We start from the raw sequence: 21,533 nt of genomic DNA on the forward strand, positions 1-21,533 counted from the left end.
ATAGCTTTTAATATATAGATAAAGAAAGTTTTCTATTACAGTCAAAGCTTGATTTAGTAATATTTGATTTAGTAATAATCGCGATTTAGTAATATTTTTTTCAGCACTTTTATTCGCAGTCACATAGAGCAAATCTGCAATATTGCTAAAAAACATATGCGGAGTAAGAAAAAATACATTTGATTTAGTAATAGTAATACAATTTGGCTTCTCCCAAAAGTATTACTAAATCGAGCTTTGACTGTAAGTGTATTTTTCAGTAAATGTTACCAAAACGAGACAATTTTTAGGTTTAAACTTTCGAGAATCAATTTTATTAATTCAAATACGGCATATATGTACAAAAGCTTTTTTCTTCTATCAATATATGTATATTTTCACTCTATTCTATGCTATTCAATTCACTACAAAAATATGCCTGTTTTTTGGCATCCATGACTTGTTCACCCTTTTTATTTAAATTCAAATCATATTTTGCACTGTGAATATAATTGTGCATGTGTGTATGTAATAACAAATAGAGCAACAAGCATTCACTGATATTCAAAGTACAAAAGGATTATAAAATAATGGTTATTATTTCATAAATACATCCAAATTGAACTTTTTTTGTGCACAATCTGTGTAAATACAATAGGGACATCGCTTGTGTATTAAATGCGCAACACGTCTTCTCTGTCTCACTTTCAAACACCCATTTCTTTATTCTTTCTCATCTCTCAATACAATGCATGTCATTAATAATGCCCGTCCGAATTAGCCAAGGTCAATCATATACAATTCACGCCATCGGCATTCTCAAAAATTATTATGTCATTTATATACTTTATATGCAAAAACAGCTTCTACAGTTAAACACGGCTATCGATACAACTTAAGAATATACAAATAGTATTTTATTTCTTTTTATGTTTATTTGTATAGATTAATTTCTGCTTATAAATGAGTCCACCTAATTACAACATTGACATCAATCAAGTAAAGAGAAAAAGGTTTAAAAGCGTGTTTTTTTCATTAAAGTTAACAATAGCTAAGAAAGACTTTATTTATTTATTTAAATATATACGTAAAGAAACTATTCCATTTGATTTAATTTCACTTAATGTTCTTTTACATGAGTAAAAAAATAAAAAGCATGACACCAAGTTCTTTGTCCCCGCATTACGCGGCTCAATCTCCTTCAGGACGTAAACCTGACTTGGTAGCGAAGGAGGTGCTGGAATGGTGGCAAACCAACGGAAAGCACCCGTTCATCCAGCCCCACATCTCGTCACCGAGTAATGTGGGTGCGAACTCGCCAGAGAACTTACCACTAGGTGATAAGGTCCAGCTCATTCGACTACCAGTAGCTTCACCGTCGGCCGTTAAAGAGTTCAATCAGGTTAGCAGTGAAGAGCCAGCACATCTCACCACAGGTTAGACCTCCCTCCCCCCAGCATCATGATTCCACAATGGCGATGCGATGTACACAGTAGTCCTTCCAAAAATGAAAAGAGACCATGCCCCACGACTTCTCAGAATTAACTGAGCTGGCGAGTAACAAATTTCACTTTCCGATGCTTGTAGCATGGAAGAATCTCCCTGCAACGGTCGCAAGAGACGCCTCACTATGAAACCGGGACTGTTGTTGCTCAAGGAGAAAACAAGCGACGCGCGTTGGAGGGGGTCTATACTATGTAACAGAAAATTTTTCATCTGCGATTAAAGTTTAGGACTGCGCTTTTTGTCAGGCCTGACGCTCACGTCAGAGAAAACGTGATGAAGCTATATATATATATATATTTCTTCTTTTTTGGTGGGGTTGTGTAACTGCTCTACGACAGAAAGAACAGCTAATAATATTCAATCTAAGTACTTATAAAAGCGACTCTTCAAAGTGAAGCAAAGAAGCAACGAAGCAAGGAAAGGCTCGGTATTGATCGGTGTAGCAATAACTCTAAAAGTGGAGTACAAGTATCTATAACGCCGATTTGTGAGTTACTCTAGAGTGGCCTGTGCGTTTTTTTGTTCAAGAACCCGATGTCTTTTTCTTTTGCTTGCACAAGTAGACACAAAAGGGACCCAATAATTACTAAAAAAAAACCCCTAGATATATTTCAAAATGATATTAAGAAATAGCTATAAAGCAAAAATAAAAGCAGTAAGTATACCTGTTTATCCTCTGAACACAGTTTTTCTACTTGAGATTGAGACAAATTAAGAAATATTTTAGACGAATCAAAATTAATTTCTAGGCATTTGCTTATCTTTTGTGGACAGAACTTGAATGAAATTTAGACAAAGTAGAAATTTATTCAGACATTTTATCTGTAATTGTCTAAATGTCTCAGAGACAGCCTGTTTACGTTACAGTGATTGTAATGTTGCTATTATTGTTGTTGTTATTGTAGCTGACTGCTACTTCCTTGCCTTTATCAGATCCCTGGAAAGCAGTTGGTCGATGGGTTCCTTACCAAGTTGGCAAAGCAACCGTCATCATATTTTTTGCAACATTAACATCTCGCTGCCACAGTGCTAAAAACAAGCAAATATTTTACTACATTATAAAATTCACTAGATATACAAAATTCACGTATTATTTTAATGGAACATTATATATTTATAGTATCAATACCGAATCAATACTCACAGAAAGAATTGATGAAAGTGACTACACACTTGCCATACATTATTCACATCTTTTTTTTTTGACTTTTATCATACTAAGTATACATGTTGGTGTTAATAGAATGTCTAAATAATTTATGAATAGAAAATATTGTGCGTTATTTACTTTAAACTACACTACCCTTAATAAAATTGAAAGACATTTAACTAAACTATTTAGTGTAGAATGATTGAGAGCCTTTTCAGTTAAAACTTTTAGATCTCTGTCAAATTTAGCAGGGAGATGAAATTTAGAACCGTAAATTTTTCTTAAAATAAAATAAATTAAGCTGTTGGGGGTTCCATGTTTAACTAAAATATTAAATTCGACATGAAAGTTAAGATAAAAGTGACTGTTGGAGATGCCCTGAGTAACTAGAGCGAGAATATATTTTGTATTAGCTATGTAATATTAATTACTCACAAGCGTTAAAAAAAAGATACTTTTCCTATATCTCTCAATTAAACTAATGGGGGCTAATGTTTGTCTTTAAATAATATATATATATATACAAAGACCTTTAACACCACGTTATTAGAAGCAACAGAAAAATAATATTTACTAAAGCATCTAGACTCCCATATGCGTGTAGAAAAAAATTGTTTCATCCAGGCAGTAATATACACAATATATTGACCTATTACCGCGAAAGTAAAAATAAAGTTACCAGCTTACTTTTAAGCAACCTGGTGCGTCCTATAATAACCTATAATTCAAAATTTGTTTGATTCCGATCTCTCAAACATTGAACAAAATATCTTATTTTTTCACTTTCGAAAAGCATTAAACACTGAAATTTAGGTTACTTGGACCAAAAGTTCATTTTCGGTACCCACTTTTACTCATAAAAACAGCTGAAAAATTATTAATTTCTTTCATTTTTTATTAAACAAAAATGTGTAAAAGGTTAATAAAGCCAGGTCAGTGCTTTTATAACTAATAAAAAAGAAATATTCATTGAGATATCCATAGATTTCAAAATGTCTAAATTTGTAAAGAAGTGTATAAAAAAGGCAATGGCGCTATATTCACCACTAAAATCAACTACTTAGGTTTAGGAGTATTATGTGTATACCAAAGGTAATTTTTACTTTATACTGAATGAATTTGTTGGAACCTTATTTTTACCGAAGTCTTTTAATACTTATACCTTAAAACTATCTTCCTATTAAAAAGTTGTCAAGTTTTTGTTTTGAAGCAATTTATAAACGTATTGGCCTACGATAATTTCTAATTCATAATCCCAATAATGGGTTCCAGGTAAAGCGTGACTGGTATTCTAAGGAAAAAGTTTTTTTTTTAAAGATTCTCGCAGAGAGTATAGCTTTGTTTGTTATATCCACCATGTCCCTCACACTCGACTTCTTGCTGCCCCCTCCCCCCGCTTCGTACAAGGCTGATCAGGCCTTTGTTGCCCATGCTCCCATCACTGGTAAGATTTGACAAAAATATTAAATTAGTTCCAATCAATCCAATCAATTCAATTTAAATGTATTTGTTGTTATAGCCACCCAGGCTCGTCTTCTCGAACCCGTTGGACAGCACTTCCTTGCCCACGCCCGTAGAAAGAGAAACAACCGTACTTTCTCTGAGGACGAAATTCACCAGGCCGAAGAAAAGGCTAGCCAAGTTGTTGAAGAGGAGAAGGTCGACTTTGTCTATGAGGATGTTGATTCCACTACTGTTAACAATGACCCTACCCAATGGAAGGTAATTATATTTGCTAGAATCAAAGGCACATACATATATACATGCAAATTCTTATTCTTAAATTTTCAATTAAAAAAATATAGACCCAGGATAACTATGCAGTTTTGGGTTTGACCAAGCTCAGATATAAGGCTACTGAAGACCAGATCAAGAAGGCTCATCGCCGCATGGTCCTCCTTCACCATCCTGATAAGAAGGCCGACAAGAACGACGATTCTTTCTTCAAGTGTATTGCTAAGGCCTTTGATACTTTGATGAACCCCGTCAGCCGTCGCCAGTACGATTCTGTCGATTTCGGCATGGCCCACTTTGATGATGCTATCCCTGCCAGCAAGTCTGGACCCAACTTCTACAAGCAGTGGGCAGCTGTATTTGCTCGCGAAGCTCGTTTCTCCAACAAGCAGCCAGTTCCTTCTTTCGGTAATGAGGAATCAACCAAGGAGGAGGTCGAAGGCTTCTACGACTTCTGGTATAACTTTGACTCATGGAGATCTTTCGAGTGGCTTGACAAGGAAGGTGCTGAAGGTGCCGATAAGTAAGTTAATGCATCGCTAAGATTATCTAGAGTCGGGACTAATATAAATAATAGTCGTGATGACAAGCGTTACCAGGAGAAGAAGAACCGTGCCCAGCGCGCTCAGCTTAAGAAGGAGGACAATGCCCGCCTCCGCAAACTTGTTGATACTTGCTTGAACATTGATCCTCGTATTGCCCTTTTCAAGGCTGAGGAGAAGAAGCGTAGAAATGCCAAGAAGGATGCTAAGGCTGCTGCTGATAAGGCTGCTGCTGAAGAAGCCGCCCGTAAGGCTGAAGAGGATAAGCTTGCCAAGGAAAAGGCCGAGGCAGATGCTAAGGATGCTGCTGCCAATGCCAAGAAAGATAAGGAGTCTATCAAGCGTGCCATCAAGAAAGAGAAGAAGACTCTCAAGGCTTTGATTAAGGATAACAACTACGGTATGCCAGCTGCTAGCCCCGCAACTCCCTCCGATATCGACAGACAGCTCCTTGCTCTTGATGATCTTATTGTTAAGAACAAAGCTCTCCCCGAGCTGGAGGCTCTCCGTAAGAGATTTGAACAGGCACACAAGGACGGCAAGTTGGCAGAGGTTTACGCTGCAGAAATTGCCAAATAAATTTCTTGTTTTCTATTTTTTTTTTTGAAAAATAATTTGAACCATCAAGTTTTCTCTATATATATTTATATTTATATATAAGAGTATATCGTGTATTTGTGTATCTTTGGATTGGTGCTCTTCTTTGAAGGTTATTATGTGAAGTTGTGGTTTGTTTAAAAATGTTCATGTTCCAAGTCTGAGCCTTCCCCAAGGAAGCTTTCGATACCACGATCACGATCCAGAGCACTAAATTCAACAGAGGGCTCACGGGTGTGATCAGGCAAATCTGTAAAGTCGATACGAGCCGAGCGTGCATTAATAGAGTTTTTGTTCCTAGAGAAAGATATGTTAATTAGGTGACAGGCTAATAATAGTATCATTTGTACTCACTTGCGAACCATCATAAACAAACGTGTAAACTGGAAGCAATTACGAATGACCAGAAGGATGGTGTCAAAGATAGCCTCACTACGTTCTCCTGCAGAACATCCAGACGCAAGTACCACCAAAGTAACAGCACACAGAATCACTAAGACAGTGTCTACTATATTCCAAATTGATTTCCAATAGGCCTGTTGTCTATAGTGGTTAGCAGAACATAATTGTTATCGGGAAACCTCACTTACGCGACGGAGAGCCACCAAACGGACGACAACCTCGAGAATCATTGCTACATTTACAATCGCCTCGAAAACAATAAAAAGTGGCGAAGGGCTTTTTGTGCACCAGAAATAAATAACTAGTATGATCGAGAATTATCTACAATTACGCTGTATATTTAAATGTTTACCATGTCTCATTGATGGACTATGATGAATAAGCGTGAGATCTTCATTCTGATAAGCATTTTCGGCTTTTGACAATCTTACCAGGATAATAGTGCTTAAACTAAGAAGACCAAGGCCTAGGTAGAGTATAATATAAAATCGAGAATACATGAATCTGTTTGCCATGCCCTGGATTATTTCTGTCTTTGTCAGCCCATGCTGTGTGCGAGATAAAAAAGGACTTATATGTATATATATATATATGTATATATATATGCATATCAAGAGAAACAGTGATATAAGATAGAATATGAGCAGGGACGAGAATAAGAGTGGGAATAAAATGACAGATTAAAGCATAAAGTGTACCCTTGGTCCTCTTCATCAGCAAGCATGTGCATGCGATCGTCGTCTTGTTGCAATGGCATGACGAATGTCTTGATTCTTTACAACAAAAGTGTTGTATTGTATGTGACTAGGTGCGGGGCTGAAATTAAGCAAAACCCTGAATAAGAAATGTCGAATTGTACTTTATTGATAAAGAAATACAAGCATTATTTGTTTAATAATCTACGGTTTCCTTCCAGAGAGTGTCGGTTAAATAATGGATATTATCACATCCAATTCCCTTGTTTACACGACGACTAAAAAGAAAAGTAAGAAATTAATTTATGTTTAATACTAGTCTCTATTGTTGTCATATTAACAGAAATAATCGAAACTTACATTTCCTCCGTGCTCATCTTGAGGAGACCAACAGCCAGTGCATGTTCCTTACCCTCAGCCATAACAGCAACCACGGCATCTTTGGGAAGATCAACATCCATACGTGCACCTTTGGATGTCAAACCAGGACACATAATGTTGGCACCTGACAGCACAAATTTAATAGCACCTCTATCAACCTGCAATTTGGGAAGAATATCGGGATCTGCGTCAAATCAAATAAGTAAGAATATAGCAGCAAGTAGTCTCTATACTCACACTTGTGCAAAAGCTTTACGGTAGGGAAGAATGGGCCATCAAAGTGCTGGAAGAAGAGAATCTTGCCATTGACAGATAAAAATGTAATGTGTTCGTGACTAATTAATAGACGCGTCAGATCTCAGCAAGTACAGTCTTTGTAAATTGTATTTGTATATATTTACCCTTTGATCTGGATAATGGGTGTCTTCTTGGGCATTAACTCATCAAGAATTGGTTCCAGCATGGGGTACTGCTCCGATAACTTTGTGCGAATGGAGCGTTGCACTGAGGACTTAAGCTGGGACTGGCCCGCAATGTTCTCCGAGAAACTGAACCTGAATTGTAACACGTAAGGCGCAATACTTTTTTTAAAAAAAATGTGCTAATCATTTACTTTTTAAACATGAAGTATTGCTCTTTGTCCAAGGCCGAACAAGAATAGTGTTCCCCACCAAAAGTAAAGATTGCAAGAATTTACAAACATTTCAACCAATCAAAATGGGAGTAAGATTAAATAACAAAAATTACAGGTTAAAAAAAAATACGAAAAAAAAACGTATACTCATAGTGGATATTTGACTCCGCTATTTTCATTTCATACTGATGTTTGAATCAATCAAAGGGTTTATAAAAAATACAAGTTGTCTATGTTTGACAATAATTTGTTCAAATCAGTTTATCTATCTCTAGATATATTATTTTTCGTAATATTTAATATACATACACAAAAGCCTTTATATATCAGTTATTCGATTAAATACTGTATATTCTTTATTTGTAAATATACTAATAAGATAGGTATTTTATTATGTATACCTTTTATACAAAGCAATAGCTCAAGACAAGACAACATTTATTCAGAATACAGAAAACTACTTTTATATTTTCTAAATTGTATTCTATTGGAAAACCCTTAAATTACTTAAAAGACGTATTCACAAAATAACACTTGACTTGACTTAGAACAAAATATGAATACCCTAGAGATACAAGTGAAGACAGCCTCATTTTTCATTTAGAATACTCAAATTATATATCATCCATAAAGCTAAAGAATATATTTTTATGATACATATATTGTATCTTCACAAAGCATCGTCTAACCCGAAAAACAATCATTTGCTAATTTGATAATAATTTTTTGGGCAAAAACGTACTAATAAATATTTGAAAAACATATTCAGAATTGATGAATTAACTGTTTGTAAGAAGCATTTTATTAAACTTGGGAAGTCTGGTGACACTCAAAAGAGGATCAATTAATTGTGAAAATATAGACATATATAATAAAAAAACAGTCCCTTTGCACTGGTCTTTCTACTATTGCAGATCTTTCTCCCTCCCCTCCCCTCCCCCTTTCACATCATTGTCAGCGCTCATCATGCTTTCCAGGTCGTTCCTTCAGCGATTTCGACGATTAGATGCATATGCAAAAACACTGGATGACTTTCGCATCAGGACTGCATCGGGTGCAGCAGGTACGTTTTTCAAACCGTCAAAATATGGTTCCTGACAGGTGTATATAGTGACAATCGTTAGTGGGTTTGTGATTGCAATCCTTCTCATCTTTGAGATATCACGTTTTCTTTCTCCTACAATGGACCCGGAGATCATTGTGGATGGTGGCAAGTCGGTGAGTAACTGGGTTTAGACAGCTGTGCAGTTCAGTTTTAGCTTATAGCTACAATGTTAGCAAAGAATGTCCATTACATTCAATGCCACCTTTCCTAATCTTCCTTGCTACCGTAAGTATCCTCTTAATGGAAAATTCCCTGTAAATTATTTGACTACTAAGATAATATATTAATAGTGCTTAGCTTGGATGTAATGGACGAAAGTGGTGAGCATATTAGCGGTTATGAGCATGATGTATTCAAGGTCCGTCTGGACAAGCAAGGAAATGAGATTGAGAAAGAAAAGGCCAAAAGTATGATTGCTATTCATATTCAATTCACAATCTAATCCAGTACTTTCATTGATTAAGATCCCAGTGATTCAATTCAGAACTCACTGAGTCAGCCTACAGACGGATATTGTGGCCCCTGTTATGGTGCCAATCCAAATGGAGTTTCTGAGCCATGCTGTAATACATGTGAGCAGGTCCAGAAAGCATACACAGATATGGGCTGGAAGCTTAATCCCGATAAAGCTGAGCAGGTAGACATACACTTAATCTACGCGACTTTAATTGACATAAAAGGAACCTTATATAGTGCGTTAGAGAGGGCTGGCGTGAGAAGTTGGAGGCTCAGTCGCAAGAAGGCTGCAATATTCATGGAGCACTTTTGGTGAACAAAGTACGAGGAAATTTCCATTTCTCACCCGGAAGAGCATTTGCTCATGGTTCTGCTCACGTACATGATGTCAGACCCTACCTGGCTTCCAATCATGATTTCTCCCATAAGTTACATTCACTTCAGTTTGGTGACCAGGACCTTAGTGCTCGCAAACACAAACGTACTCCTGTAGATTCTCTCACTAATCCGTTAGACAATACTTCGTGGGGAAATAGTGAATGTGAGTTAATTGAGAAGATCCAACACGATAGTCTACCTGTCCAAATTCAAAGTATTGCATCTGACTTTATTATTTTATTATCTTTGTTTATCTTAGCTGCAATGATGTATCAATACTTCCTTAAGATTGTCCCAACTAAGTTTGACTACCTTTCAGGAGATAGCTTCAATACATATCAATATTCTGTCAGTAGACAGGAACGTAATCTTAGAGAACAGTCATCGGGCGGTCTTCCAGGTATAAGAAAGAAAAATACCTCTAAATGTTATACTGTATTTATGTTTATTTGTTTCGAATAGGCGTGTTTTTCATGATGGATTTTTCTCCGATGCTAGTGATTTACTCAGAGCACCGCAAGTCTTTAGCTAGTTTCTTAACAAGTGTGTGCGCTATTATTGGGGGTATATTTACAGTAGCCAGCCTTTTAGATGGTATCATCTACCGTGCCGAGCGCTCTTACCAAAAGAAACAAGAGCTTGGAAAGACACAGTAATAAAATATGTGACACGAGGATTTTTCGATTTGTCTTTGTTTGGAGATTTACTCCATATTAGAGTTTTCCAAAAAAAAAAACTAGTTGCTTTATTCTCACCATAACCCAGTGCGAGAGGAATTTTGACGCAATAAGAATAAACAGTCGCGATAGTGCGTTTGAAGATAGGGAGTCTCTTCTTTCAACAGCTGTCACTTGAATCGATCCACCTAGGATGCAGAATCAAGGGTTTTATGCTGACGACCCAGCCGATGATGTCGACCCAGTTCATGCTCAAACTTATAGAGGCAATCCTGATGACGAAGCTCATCAACGTTTGTTTGATGATGATGCTGAGAATGTTATCCAATCACCTAAAAATAAGGTCGCTCTAGAAATATTTATTATCAAATAGTTTGTACTTATTTATGTATCTCGTTTACAGAAGCGTTTCAGTTGGATATGCTTAGGATTTTTGGCAGTGTTACTGACTGCCTGGATTATATGGACCGTCGCTTTAGGAAAATTGAGCAAAGGTTGGAGAATTGTGAACTAAAAGATATATATCTGTGCTCATATACTCTAGTCATATTCTCGCTTGAAGATGAAGAACAAGAATTGAAACGTATTGATTTTGAGGATATTTACAATGGCACTTTTACACCCCAGACCCCTTCACTTGTATGGGTAGAGAATGGTATGAAGAGGAAATTAGTATAAACCCCCATACTCAACGTTTTTTTTGTAGATCCTAGAGATGGTATCTTTACGCATAGAGACCCTGTAACCAATGATATCCTTCTGGAATCCATTGAAGATGGAAATAGCACTGTCTATGTTAAAGCCGATAACCTTGTATGTTCAACTATTAAAAAAAATTAAAAAAAAAAGAAAACTTAAGAATTGGTAGTTTGTCGGCCAAGGACTTCTTGATGTGAACTCGTTTGAATTATCCCAAGACGCACAATATATTATGCTGCGCACCAATCGCACCAACGTAAGTACTGAAACGCATAAAATAAACGTGGCTCACCTCTTTATTCAATCTTTTTTACTAGCAATGGCGTCATTCGTATTATTCAAATATTTATATTTATAAAAATTCCGACAAATCGTTATTTCCTTTGTTGAACACATCAACTGTCACTGATATACCAAAAATATCTTATGCAGCATGGAGTCCAACTGGCCATCAAATGGTACGTCCTTCTTCTAATCGCAATTAGTGCTAATATCTGAATTTCATTCTAAAAGGCGTATGTAATGAACAATGATCTTTACATTACTGATCTGTCAACCCATCGTCGTGTTACTTTCGATGGATCCGCTACTGTATTCAATGGTGTTCCCGACTGGGTCTATGAAGGTAATATTTTACTATCCTAAGTCTCCGAAAAAATCTAATTTGAGACTTTAGAGGAGGTGTTTAGCTCTAATTTTGCTCTCTGGTGGTCTCCTGACTCTACTCATCTTGCTTATCTGAGATTCAATGAAACTTCTGTGCCTGAGTTCCATATGCCACTGTATACTGCTTCCGAGTCATCGTATCCTGAAGAGTTGAAAATCAAATATCCAAAGGCACGTACTTTAATAGCTTATCTGAATCTGATTTGAATCAACTAACAGCTACTATACAGGCTGGTGCAGATAACCCCTTGGTTTCACTTCACATTTACTCTTTGAAAAGCGACCAATCTGTCATGATTACAAGAAATTCTACAGATGACGCCCACATTAAGACTACTTCTACTCACAAGGATTTTGAAGACGATAATCGTCTAATTACAGATGTTACTTGGGCTACAACTACAAGTACACATCTTTTATTTAAGCAGATGAATCGTGTTCAAGATCATTCTATTACTAGTCTTGTTACTATATCTTCAGTGATTAGCAAATCTACAGTTGCAAAGGCACGCGAATACAAGCCAACAGATGGTGGATGGATAGATACTTCTCAGTCCATGGTGTTTCTGGCTGACAATAGCACTCAATTGAAGTATATGGATATTGCTGATGATGGCAATGGGTTTATGCACTTGGCTATTTTCACGGCCACTGAGCCTAACAATGTTCCAATGTGGCTGACGGAAGGTACATGGGAAGTGGTCGATGGATCAGTTGTAACCGATACAAAGAGAAAGCTTGTGTAAGTTCAACACAGACTAAATGTGTGTGTGTGTGTGTGTGACTGTATTGACACTACTAGGATAGCCACTTTATGTCCACAGAGCGCTCGTCTCTAGAGCGCCATCTATATACTGTGCAGTTGAACCATGAAGATCCTCTTAGCTCTAAGAAATGCCTAACATGCCCAGAAAACCCCGAAGAATATGCTACATACAACATTGTATTTTCTCCAAAGTTTGGATATTATCTTGAGCATTACCTTGGACCTGATGTGCCCACTACAACTATCAAGAAGGTCGACGACAATTTATTCTCAAAGACTTTGGAAAACAATACATTGCTGAAGAGTGTGCTTGCAGAATATGAGCTACCTCGCATTCGCATGAATACTGTTATGAGTGGTGGTGTTGGTATGTTAATGATTTATAGTAACTATACATATAGGTGTGTGTGTGTGTGTTTATTTACTTGGTTTTCATTAGACATGAATGCTATGGAGATTCTTCCTCCTAAGTTCGACATCACTCAGAGATATCCAGTATTATTCCATGTGTATGGGGGTCCTGGATCTCAGTTAGTTTCGCATCGGTTTGAGTTGAGCTGGCAAACATTTGTTGCTAGCCAACTCGGTTACATTATTGTTACTGTAAGTATTACCATTGCTACTTGCTAAAACAACAGAAATTAAGTATGTTAATATTTTGATAATTAATAGGTTGATGGTAGAGGTACTGGATTTAGAGGACGCGCCTACAAAGTCAATGTTCGCAAGAGACTCGGTGAACTAGAGACCATAGATCAGGTTAATGCTGCAAGGTAAAAATATACAAATAAAAAACAAGCAGAATAAACATGTTATATTTACTTATATTTTTGGAGAATAGACACTGGGCAACTCTTGGCTATGTTGACCCCACAAGAATTGCTATTTGGGGCTGGGTAAGCTTTCTAAAGGGTGAAAAACACAATATTAACAGGGATTTGTTTAGTCTTATGGTGGATACATGACAACAAAGGTTATTGAAGCCAATGATGGTGTATTTAGTGCCGGAATGGCTGTTGCACCTGTGACTGACTGGCGGTTCTATGGTAAGTGTGTAGACTAAAAAAAAAGATAACTTTAAAATGACTTACAGACTTTATTCTATAGACTCTGTTTACACTGAGCGTTACATGCTTACCCCTGATCTCAACCCACAAGGATATATTGATAGTGCGGTAAACAACATGACAGGTTTTGAAAATGCAAAATATTTGCTTATTCATGGAACTGGAGATGATAATGGTACGTTACGAAGCTGCCAAACTTGCTATTGTTTAATGTGTTTATTTTGGGATTTTTATGTTATTATCATATAGTCCATTTTCAACACTCGGCCGTTTTGATCGATAAACTCACTATGGCTAACATACACGACTACCGCGTACAGTTCTTTACGGATAGTAGCCATTCAATCAGATACCACAATGCTAATCGAAATGTGTACTACTTATTGACTGAGTTCTTATTTGAGAGGTGAGTAGTACTAGGAAAATATTATCAAACAAGTATTTATATTATGTACACATAGCTTTGGCGGTAAAGAGTATGTACATGTTCGCACCGAGTCTCACGGAAGATTTATGGGTGAAATTGATCATCATGAATAGGGGAATACATTAGTCTCTTATTAATGAGGACTTTTAACGTATACAGCAGATTTAATTCAGTATATGTATTACAACAAACCATTAAGCTTAGTTATGTCCTTTTATAAAAAAAAGAATATATTATATTTAAAGCATAAATAGTTGTGTTTTCAGCTTTCTGTTTTTGTATTCTTATAATATTTTAAATTTCACATTATTGATGTGTATGGTTTACAGTAATCCCTCGATAATTTCAAGGCCAAGGGGGGGGGGGGGGGGGGAACTAAGTGCCTTGAAATTATCAAATGAAATTAATGAGCCGGAATATATATTTCCCGATGAAGGTAGAGGGAGTGTCAAAGCACGCTTTGTTAGAAGTACCCCCGTATACAATAAAAAAAAGTTGGCAGCCTCGTTAAGGATTCAAGGCCAAAAAATATCGTGAAAGTGAAATTAACGAGAATCGTGAAAGTTTAGCCCTGTTTTTAGAATGGGAGCTGCTAGAGCCTTGAAATTATCGAGGAACCACTATAGTAAAGATAAATGTTACCGAGGTTGTATGTATAGGCTAATAGAATCCATACGTAGCAGCACACCATTTTTAACATTTTTCAAACAAATAATGAAAAATAAGAAATGAATATCAGCTGTCCAATAATCGCTATTTCTATCGTTATTGTTTGATAACACCATTACTTTCAAAGAAGTACAAAAAAAAATACAAAAAAAAAACTTTCAAAGAAGAAAAGGGTATAATTTGATCAGAGAAAGCTATATTTGTGATTTTTTTCGTCAGTGATTTAACTACCGCGATATGTGGTGTATGAGTAAGGGCTAAGCAGAAGAGGGATATGATAATGCTGATCGGGGTTTGCGAGCTCAAACACGATCTATTGTTTTCAAAATAATAATAGTAATAATAATAAAACGTTAATTGAGTTCTTTCAACAGAATACATATGCTATATTACCTGCACATAAGGATAGAAGCATTCTTGGTTGATAGTATCAAAAAATGCCTTTGTTTCAAATGTGACTCTGTAAATTCCCTTCTCTGCCTTGTACCCAGCAGGCAAAAGAGTTGGGCAACGACCATCTTCGTTCGTCACTCTGTCATAAAATTAGACTTGTCTAATATACAAGTGATTGTTTATAAAATTGACTTACGATGTCGACAGTACAGAGAATTCACCCTGGTCCAGCTTTTCGATCTTCACGCCCACATTCTTGCCAGGTATACCAAGTGAGGCTACAAGTACGTGGCAAGTGACTGGACTCTTTTTATCGGTGGCCATAGGCTAAACGTTTGAATTTATTCATATTTGTATCTGATTGATGCAGAAAGTATGGCACTATTACCGTTAGATGGTTTTTTATAGAGGCAAGTCGGGAAGGTGCAGACATACACTCAGAAGAAGAAGAGATGTAGAAAGTTGGTGGCTCGGATTGGGTCCTGTTTATACTCAAGTTCCTTTTCGGGATTTCGGGGTTTACATTAGATTTGTCCTGTTTAGAGTTTGGTTTTGATTGCATTTTATATCAGGATTCAATAGAAATTAGCGGTGATTTTTTATGATGGATTCTTGGTATTATTATGCACATCAGACTTAGAAAAGCTAGTCAAATAGAATTATCTACCTAGTAAACTTACTCAATATCTATATTACAATTAAGTTGATTATTTTTATAATAAAAAAGTTTAAGGCTGTGGAACAACATAATAATTAAAATGCTTAATTTTGACAAAAAGGCATTTAGTTTTATAGTGACTACTTATATTCTTTTTTTTTATCGTATACATAAGTACATGTATAGAAGTCTATCTGTAAACCAGGGCTAACGTATAAAGTATAAGTTAATCAAACTGCTGGACTTCATTTCTGTAAAATGCTCAAATCAAATTAAAACCAGAGTTCTATTTTTTGAATTTGATTATTAAAACCTAAAGCAAATGGGCCTACATTTATATAATACCTTGTTCAAAAGCAACACTTAAATCCAAAGAGCTATTAAATAAATGCTTCGATTATATACTTCATGTCTTACGCTAAAAAAACACTTTAATAAACAATGCGAAAAAGGTCAGTGCCCTTAATTTACAAATAAACTGACATAGTGGAATGAAAAAGATATAATAGTCAATCTAGACAAGATTAGAATGCAAGTTCGATAATATTTTTAAAGCTAAGTCCAAGACGGAACATTATTATCTCTTGCTGTTACCTTCACTCTACTATCACAGCATGGCTTATTATTATCCGACAGAAGACACGATTACACAGCTTATACAAGGAGCTACTACATTTGCAGATAACACAAACTCTATACAATATCCGACGAATGATGTTTCATCCACACAAGAAACGATGGAGTTTATCACTAAAATAAGTGAAGGCGAGAAAGTAAACGAGGGTAATATAATGTACAAACATATATCATCTATAAAACAGGCGTATATCAACCTTCTAATAGTTTATAGTAGACAATACCATGGGTCCAATACTTAGTCAATCAGACAACGCACAACCCGAGGAATCTCAACTGTATCAAGGTAGAAACATTACAGGATCGAGCCTTTGAAGCTAGAGCGAATTTTTATTGATTGGTAATACACATCCAGAAGTCCCACAAGAGATCTCGTATACACCCATCGAGTACCCTTGGGAGAGTAATAACGTATTAGACTCATTGAATGAAGGCAATATACGCAAATCGCTGACTGAATACGAAGAAGTATCAAGCTTGGTATACCCTTCTTTGGGTAGTATTGAACCTGAAGTAGGTGACCAAAATCAGAATTGGGCCTCAAATACGGCAGAGCAGGATACGTATTATCAGTCTTTCCCGCTCAATAATGCCGTCGATACAAACACGGATACTGAACCAGACAATTCATATCAATATGAAGAGGATGTTTATGAAATGCAGGCAGTTCAAAATAGTTACTCTGAAAACACCATTTTAAGTCATGTATCATCCATTATCCCAAGTATATTATCGTATGACAGTACCATAAAATATACGCCGGCAGATAATACTTTTACCCAACCCCAGTCTCAACCTCAACCTCTTCCGACAGAAAAAGTAGCAGCTGCTGCAATACCAATGAAACCAACAGCAGAAGAAGCAGTACAGCCGAAAGAAATACCACAAAGGAAACCTGAATCGCCTATCAACAAAGAGTCTAATAATATACAATCACCCGCGCAGGATCCTACAAAGAATAATATCCCACCTCCTCGTCCACAACGTAAACCACTTACCACAGCCGAAAATTCTTTACCACAGCCTGATAATATACCACCTCCCGCGGCTGCGGCTCAGCAGCCGGAAGGGCACTATCCTATAAGCTTACCACCCGGAAGTGATCTTGGCGCCCTGGGTCAAATAGGCATTTTTGAGTCTTCTTCACCTTCGCCCTCAGAAGGACTCCAGTCAATCTTGTTTTGGGTCTGCATTCTTAGTTTATTCTTTACATTAAATAATAATGGAAGACACGGAAACTAAAAATATATCTATATATCTGGTCAAGAATCCTCTTTTCTCTTTCTCTCTCTCTCTCTCTCTCTCTCTCTCTCTCTCAAAATTTGCCTTTGTTGCTCATATCTACCGTTATCATTGTTTTATACATTTTTATATCCTAATTTCCTAAAGATCACATTCATTGCTCTTTTAAAATAAAGTAAAGTTAAGTATCAGCTTTTATGAATCTACAAATAGAATAAGTGAGACTATAATCTATAGCATACATATATATATTCCTGTTGCGTTCAACAAAATAATATTGTTAAAAGAAAATGGGAAAAGGTAGTGAGGGACAAACATAATACTTGCAAATAAAGTATATATGGATATAATAAGGATAAAATTAAATGAACTAATAGGTTACTTTGGTCATTTCAAAGGCAACAATATTAAGCATTTTTCTTTTTAATCTCTGGAATGAGGAACGTTGTGTGTGTATCCGGGCGTATAACTATCATGTTGTGGTTGATAATATCCAGCAGAATGATATTCCACAACGTTAGGAGAGTAGTATTGCTGATCGTAATTGGGAGCTGGGTAAAGGTTTTGCTGCAAATTATGATCTGTAGTAAGCGGGTATTGTCCATAAGCTGATCCACGTATACCATTGCCTTCATAGTATGTATTCTGTGCACTTGGTGAAGGTGGCATTGTCTGGTATGGATATACAGTTGCTTCCATTATAGGTGTTATTGGTGGAGGGGCAACAAATGCTCGGACCTGCTTTGGAGTTGAGGAAGAATTGGCTACAGACATAGGCCGTCCGCTTTTCATACTGCTTCCTTCCATAATGTAATCACCGTGACTTTCATGCAAAGGAGAAGGATAAAATATCCCATCTCCTTTAGCATTGGTATAGAAATCACTGTTTCGTTTGTTTTTCTTACGTTTAATGATACAGCATCCCAATAGAACTAGATAATAAATAATAAAGAGGGATCGTTTATAAAAATATGTCAGATTCATAAATTGTCTATGCAGGGTAGGTCTCGATTTCTTTTCTTTTATTTTACCGATCAAGCAAAGCAATAGAACCACACCAATTACTCCTCCGACTACAGCCGATCTGTTATGAGATCTGTAATTTGGGTGCTTCTCGAAGTCTGTGTTTGTGATAGTGGTGGGAAACACAACATATGATGTTGATGTGTAGGTAATAATCTTTGTGCCAGACGATGTGATGGCAACCACAGGTTTTCCAGAAGATGTAAAGACCATCTTGTTTGGCCTAGGCTTTGGACCAGATTCATTGTTTCTGGAATAAGGATCTATCTCTGGGCCTATTGTTTTATTATTCCCTTGGTCTGGTGCGGCAGATTGGTTTCTGTCTCTTGTCCTGGCAGGCTTTTCTTCCGTCTTTTCTGTTATTCTAGTAGTTTCTTGCATGGGAGGCTCTGTGGGCTTAGACTACAAGAATAATTAATATATTGATATATTGATTTTTAATAGATGAAAAAAATAAAAATAACAATTGGCCTTACAGCAGCATTGGTTACCGTAGCTGTAGGAAAATTGGTGGTTGTTGGCTGATCAATTCCTGTGTGTTGACTCATGCGCGCATCTTGAGCAGTATTGGTTGAGCTAGCCGAAGTCTGAACGGCAGATACAGCTGGAATAGCAGCGAGTAGAGATGCCGCTGCAGACCCACCCGACAACACACTCGAAAGAAAAGCTGACATCGTAAACTGTTTGTTTTCTGAGATGCAAGGAGAAGAAGAACGGTATTGAAGCAAAGAGGGAGGTTGACATGCAACTTATTGAATCTGACATGCGCTCCACACTTTCGGATTATATACAGTCAATATATATATAAAGCAAATACTCCTCTCTTTTTTATATTACTACTTTTTTTTTAAAAAGAAAAAGAAAAAAGAAAAGAAAATATTTTCTCTGCTTACCACTTTTATGAATATTGCCCATAGATATTAATCTTTTTTTTAATAAACGATTTAGAGTCAAGGTAGTGCACCCATAAGACTTTAGGTGTATTCACTGGAAGTCTCTCCATATAAAACGAAAGGGAGAACACAAAATAAGCGAAGGGGGTTGTGTATATAGCAGAGTAAATAAGAAAGCAAGACATATAAAGGATTCCAAAGTTAACACCACCCCCTTTCCCTCCCCATTCCCCTATGCTTTCTCCTTTTGATACTCTCAATATGAAATTCGACAGTTTCTATTTCCCACATCTAGCCTTTTCTCTTTTTTTATTCTCCTTCCCCAATAAGCCTATCGAAGCTACATCTTATAAAATTTAGAAATAAATAACGATAATAACCAACACGATATATTTATTAGATTTTCAGTTCAGGTGAAGTAAACCAATCCAGGGATACATCTTCCAGATGATCATCAAAATCAACAACTTTGTTGTAAGCTGATGTACTAAACAAACCGCGCACTTTTGGAACTGTTTCTTCATAAGTAAAGCCAAAATTTGATTCTTTGGTAAATGCGAGCTTGTTGGCTCTCCACTGGTTTTCACTAAATATATAGGGCTATTTATAATGGTTATTATCAATTTTATCACAGTTATAGATAACAGTCTGGTCTACTTTACCAAAATAGAGCTTTCTTTCTTGTCCGATGAGTCAGTTTTGCGATCGTCAACCTATTTAAACGTGCATCAATAAATATTCCATCAATCTATTATTATCTAATGACTTACAATAAAGATGACGGCCTGTGGAATGCGCTGACGGATAAGATCAGTCACCTTGATGGCGTTGTCGTGTACTGTCACGTCATCATCGTGCTCATTAGCCTGATACCAACCAACAATCTTGAGATCATTAAGAGTTGCATAGATTTCAGCCTAGTAACAGAGAAAAAGTGATGAGATTGTATTCGTGTGTTTAGATTTTATACCTGCTGTAATGCTGTCTCCAACATGGGGGTCAAAGCAGTCCAGTGATGGAAGAATGGGATAGCTGATACAACCTCAACCTCTTGCGCGTCTACCTTTCCCAAGAGCACACCGCACACAGTAGATGATGAGTATTTAGCAGCATGCAAGATTGGGAGTGCATAAGCACGAGGAGAGACTTTGTATTGAATAGACATGGTGATGAGGTTCCTTCCCTCTTTTTCCCTTGACTGGAATACAGCACAGGCGGGGATTTAAACAAATGAAAAAGTTAAACCAAGATGCCTTTGTATTCTGCTCTTGGATAACGTTGAATTAAGTTTGGCCATTGAACGATAAAACGATCAGCAAAGAAGTACAAAATTTTTCCAGTCAAAGACAACGTCTTGACACGAGCAAGAGATTCTACATAGACAATCCGTATTGGCTTTATACCCAAAATCTACATAAAGCAAGCCAATATATAAATATAAATATACTTTATACATACGCAAATATATGTTTACGTTAATTTACATATTAGATAACTTACTCTAGGTATGTATGCCACCATACAAACAGGTACACAACTACCAGGACCATTACATATAATCTGTCGTAGTATCAATGGTGTAAGTTTTCGCACTTATCATTTATATCCATATGCATTACTATATGCGAATAAAAATATCTTAACTTACAACATCAGGAGGAGACAGAAGAATCATCTTGAGGGAAGCTAACAGGGTACGAAATACACTCCATGGTACAGTAGACCATGATTGGCCTACTCTTCTTGCGCGAGGAATGGTACGTATATCACAGGGAAATTCGCTCTTTATATTCATTTCGTGCTCCTTTGCTTTTGTGCAGCTCAGCTGGTCCTCTTCAGATACAACATAGATCCGTGGATTGTAACGTATTGGATTGAGACCCTTGATTAATTGAACCATCTCCCCAGTGTGACCGCCTGCGTATAGTTTTATGAAAATGAGAAGCAATGGGGTTGTAAATTGATGCCATTGAATTTCGAGAATCTACCTGAGCCCAATATGATCATGGTCTTGCAAGATTTCGTTCTTGGAAGAATCGGCAACTTTGAATATAGAACCCAACATACTCTGATTAGGAACACACAGATACAGAAAATGAACATCTGGTAGATCATTCTAATTTAGATTCCTCAGTTTTGGTTTTCTTTGTCTTTTAAA

General features: G+C 36.6%; 11 protein-coding genes across 11 annotated transcripts; 5 read left to right on the forward strand and 6 right to left on the reverse strand.

The window, feature by feature from the left end:
• Nucleotides 1-1,135: 1,135 nt before the first annotated feature.
• PHYBLDRAFT_152868 (hypothetical protein) lies at nt 1,136-1,613 on the forward strand (the record flags this gene model as incomplete). The annotated part of the gene is made up of 2 exons (XM_018433017.1): nt 1,136-1,415; nt 1,495-1,613. The coding sequence occupies 2 exons, from the start codon at nt 1,136-1,138 to the stop codon at nt 1,611-1,613; spliced, it is 399 nt and encodes a 132-aa protein (XP_018284105.1).
• A 2,552-nt stretch (nt 1,614-4,165) lies between these two features.
• Nucleotides 4,166-5,490, forward strand: PHYBLDRAFT_119570 (hypothetical protein; the record flags this gene model as incomplete). The annotated part of the gene is made up of 3 exons (XM_018428690.1): nt 4,166-4,357; nt 4,441-4,892; nt 4,947-5,490. Coding segments are annotated over 3 exons (1,188 nt in total), but the record flags the coding sequence as incomplete, so codon positions are not given.
• Nucleotides 5,491-5,598: 108 nt separating this feature from the next.
• Nucleotides 5,599-6,650, reverse strand: PHYBLDRAFT_160701 (hypothetical protein). The gene is made up of 6 exons (XM_018434232.1): nt 6,609-6,650; nt 6,342-6,480; nt 6,263-6,279; nt 6,099-6,186; nt 5,863-6,044; nt 5,599-5,805 (listed from the first exon to the last, which is right to left on the reverse strand). Exons 1-6 carry the CDS (start codon nt 6,638-6,640, stop codon nt 5,646-5,648), a joined length of 618 nt encoding a protein of 205 aa, XP_018284107.1. The 5' UTR covers nt 6,641-6,650; the 3' UTR covers nt 5,599-5,645.
• A 151-nt stretch (nt 6,651-6,801) lies between these two features.
• On the reverse strand, nt 6,802-7,610 carry PHYBLDRAFT_175592 (hypothetical protein; the record flags this gene model as incomplete). Its single annotated transcript, XM_018437523.1, has 5 exons — nt 6,802-6,883; nt 6,966-7,170; nt 7,224-7,321; nt 7,388-7,567; nt 7,600-7,610. The coding sequence occupies 5 exons, from the start codon at nt 7,608-7,610 to the stop codon at nt 6,802-6,804; spliced, it is 576 nt and encodes a 191-aa protein (XP_018284108.1).
• A 927-nt stretch (nt 7,611-8,537) lies between these two features.
• PHYBLDRAFT_33488 (hypothetical protein) lies at nt 8,538-10,234 on the forward strand. Its single transcript, XM_018440014.1, has 8 exons — nt 8,538-8,683; nt 8,732-8,838; nt 8,899-8,950; nt 9,016-9,132; nt 9,190-9,362; nt 9,419-9,722; nt 9,819-9,959; nt 10,022-10,234. Exons 1-8 carry the CDS (start codon nt 8,587-8,589, stop codon nt 10,213-10,215), a joined length of 1,185 nt encoding a protein of 394 aa, XP_018284109.1. The 5' UTR covers nt 8,538-8,586; the 3' UTR covers nt 10,216-10,234.
• A 24-nt stretch (nt 10,235-10,258) lies between these two features.
• Nucleotides 10,259-14,132, forward strand: PHYBLDRAFT_137488 (hypothetical protein). The gene is made up of 17 exons (XM_018429858.1): nt 10,259-10,579; nt 10,640-10,730; nt 10,781-10,891; nt 10,943-11,049; nt 11,105-11,191; nt 11,253-11,393; nt 11,449-11,560; nt 11,612-11,776; nt 11,821-12,343; nt 12,409-12,734; nt 12,807-12,970; nt 13,040-13,140; nt 13,209-13,263; nt 13,314-13,413; nt 13,475-13,609; nt 13,684-13,840; nt 13,896-14,132. The coding sequence occupies exons 1-17, from the start codon at nt 10,430-10,432 to the stop codon at nt 13,972-13,974; spliced, it is 2,604 nt and encodes an 867-aa protein (XP_018284110.1). The 5' UTR covers nt 10,259-10,429; the 3' UTR covers nt 13,975-14,132.
• A 480-nt stretch (nt 14,133-14,612) lies between these two features.
• PHYBLDRAFT_137492 (hypothetical protein) lies at nt 14,613-15,354 on the reverse strand. Its single transcript, XM_018429859.1, has 4 exons — nt 15,312-15,354; nt 15,120-15,250; nt 14,924-15,062; nt 14,613-14,843 (listed from the first exon to the last, which is right to left on the reverse strand). Exons 2-4 carry the CDS (start codon nt 15,245-15,247, stop codon nt 14,754-14,756), a joined length of 357 nt encoding a protein of 118 aa, XP_018284111.1. The 5' UTR covers nt 15,248-15,250; nt 15,312-15,354; the 3' UTR covers nt 14,613-14,753.
• Nucleotides 15,355-16,195: 841 nt separating this feature from the next.
• Nucleotides 16,196-17,459, forward strand: PHYBLDRAFT_152874 (hypothetical protein; the record flags this gene model as incomplete). Its single annotated transcript, XM_018433018.1, has 3 exons — nt 16,196-16,364; nt 16,432-16,503; nt 16,573-17,459. The coding sequence occupies 3 exons, from the start codon at nt 16,196-16,198 to the stop codon at nt 17,457-17,459; spliced, it is 1,128 nt and encodes a 375-aa protein (XP_018284112.1).
• Nucleotides 17,460-17,882: 423 nt separating this feature from the next.
• On the reverse strand, nt 17,883-19,156 carry PHYBLDRAFT_69917 (hypothetical protein; the record flags this gene model as incomplete). Its single annotated transcript, XM_018442183.1, has 3 exons — nt 17,883-18,391; nt 18,491-18,884; nt 18,959-19,156. 3 exons carry the CDS (start codon nt 19,154-19,156, stop codon nt 17,883-17,885), a joined length of 1,101 nt encoding a protein of 366 aa, XP_018284113.1.
• Nucleotides 19,157-19,743: 587 nt separating this feature from the next.
• On the reverse strand, nt 19,744-20,540 carry PHYBLDRAFT_137493 (hypothetical protein; the record flags this gene model as incomplete). Its single annotated transcript, XM_018429860.1, has 4 exons — nt 19,744-19,975; nt 20,038-20,088; nt 20,146-20,292; nt 20,346-20,540. 4 exons carry the CDS (start codon nt 20,538-20,540, stop codon nt 19,772-19,774), a joined length of 597 nt encoding a protein of 198 aa, XP_018284114.1. The 3' UTR covers nt 19,744-19,771.
• A 59-nt stretch (nt 20,541-20,599) lies between these two features.
• PHYBLDRAFT_128732 (glycosyltransferase family 1 protein) lies at nt 20,600-21,478 on the reverse strand (the record flags this gene model as incomplete). Its single annotated transcript, XM_018429236.1, has 4 exons — nt 20,600-20,785; nt 20,876-20,935; nt 21,024-21,292; nt 21,364-21,478. The coding sequence occupies 4 exons, from the start codon at nt 21,476-21,478 to the stop codon at nt 20,615-20,617; spliced, it is 615 nt and encodes a 204-aa protein (XP_018284115.1). The 3' UTR covers nt 20,600-20,614.
• Between the last annotated feature and the right edge of the window lie 55 nt (nt 21,479-21,533).

Source organism: Phycomyces blakesleeanus (genome assembly GCF_001638985.1).
Source record: "Phycomyces blakesleeanus NRRL 1555(-) unplaced genomic scaffold PHYBLscaffold_39, whole genome shotgun sequence".
NCBI lineage: Eukaryota > Fungi > Mucoromycota > Mucoromycetes > Mucorales > Phycomycetaceae > Phycomyces > Phycomyces blakesleeanus.

What these genes read in the sequence shown, in the direction of transcription:
- PHYBLDRAFT_33488 (XM_018440014.1), top strand. Translation starts at nt 8,587, where the DNA reads ATGCTTTCCAGGTCGTTCCTTCAGCGATTTCGACGATTAGATGCATAT. An exon ending in TTGTGGATGGTGGCAAGTCG is followed by an intron (nt 8,839 to 8,898) that starts GTGAGTAACTGG and finishes CTACAATGTTAG; the next exon opens with CAAAGAATGTCCATTACATT. An exon ending in GTCATCGGGCGGTCTTCCAG is followed by an intron (nt 9,960 to 10,021) that starts GTATAAGAAAGA and finishes TGTTTCGAATAG; the next exon opens with GCGTGTTTTTCATGATGGAT.
- PHYBLDRAFT_137488 (XM_018429858.1), top strand. Translation starts at nt 10,430, where the DNA reads ATGCAGAATCAAGGGTTTTATGCTGACGACCCAGCCGATGATGTCGAC. An exon ending in TGTTATGAGTGGTGGTGTTG is followed by an intron (nt 12,735 to 12,806) that starts GTATGTTAATGA and finishes GGTTTTCATTAG; the next exon opens with ACATGAATGCTATGGAGATT. An exon ending in GAATTGCTATTTGGGGCTGG is followed by an intron (nt 13,264 to 13,313) that starts GTAAGCTTTCTA and finishes GGATTTGTTTAG; the next exon opens with TCTTATGGTGGATACATGAC.
- PHYBLDRAFT_160701 (XM_018434232.1), bottom strand. Translation starts at nt 6,640, where the DNA reads ATGCACATGCTTGCTGATGAAGAGGACCAAGG. An exon ending in GTTTGGTGGCTCTCCGTCGC is followed by an intron (nt 6,045 to 6,098) that starts GTAAGTGAGGTT and finishes TATAGACAACAG; the next exon opens with GCCTATTGGAAATCAATTTG. An exon ending in TTGTTTATGATGGTTCGCAA is followed by an intron (nt 5,806 to 5,862) that starts GTGAGTACAAAT and finishes ATCTTTCTCTAG; the next exon opens with GAACAAAAACTCTATTAATG.
- PHYBLDRAFT_137492 (XM_018429859.1), bottom strand. Translation starts at nt 15,247, where the DNA reads ATGGCCACCGATAAAAAGAGTCCAGTCACTTGCCACGTACTTGTAGCC. An exon ending in TTCTCTGTACTGTCGACATC is followed by an intron (nt 15,063 to 15,119) that starts GTAAGTCAATTT and finishes ATTTTATGACAG; the next exon opens with AGTGACGAACGAAGATGGTC. An exon ending in GCTTCTATCCTTATGTGCAG is followed by an intron (nt 14,844 to 14,923) that starts GTAATATAGCAT and finishes TGAAAACAATAG; the next exon opens with ATCGTGTTTGAGCTCGCAAA.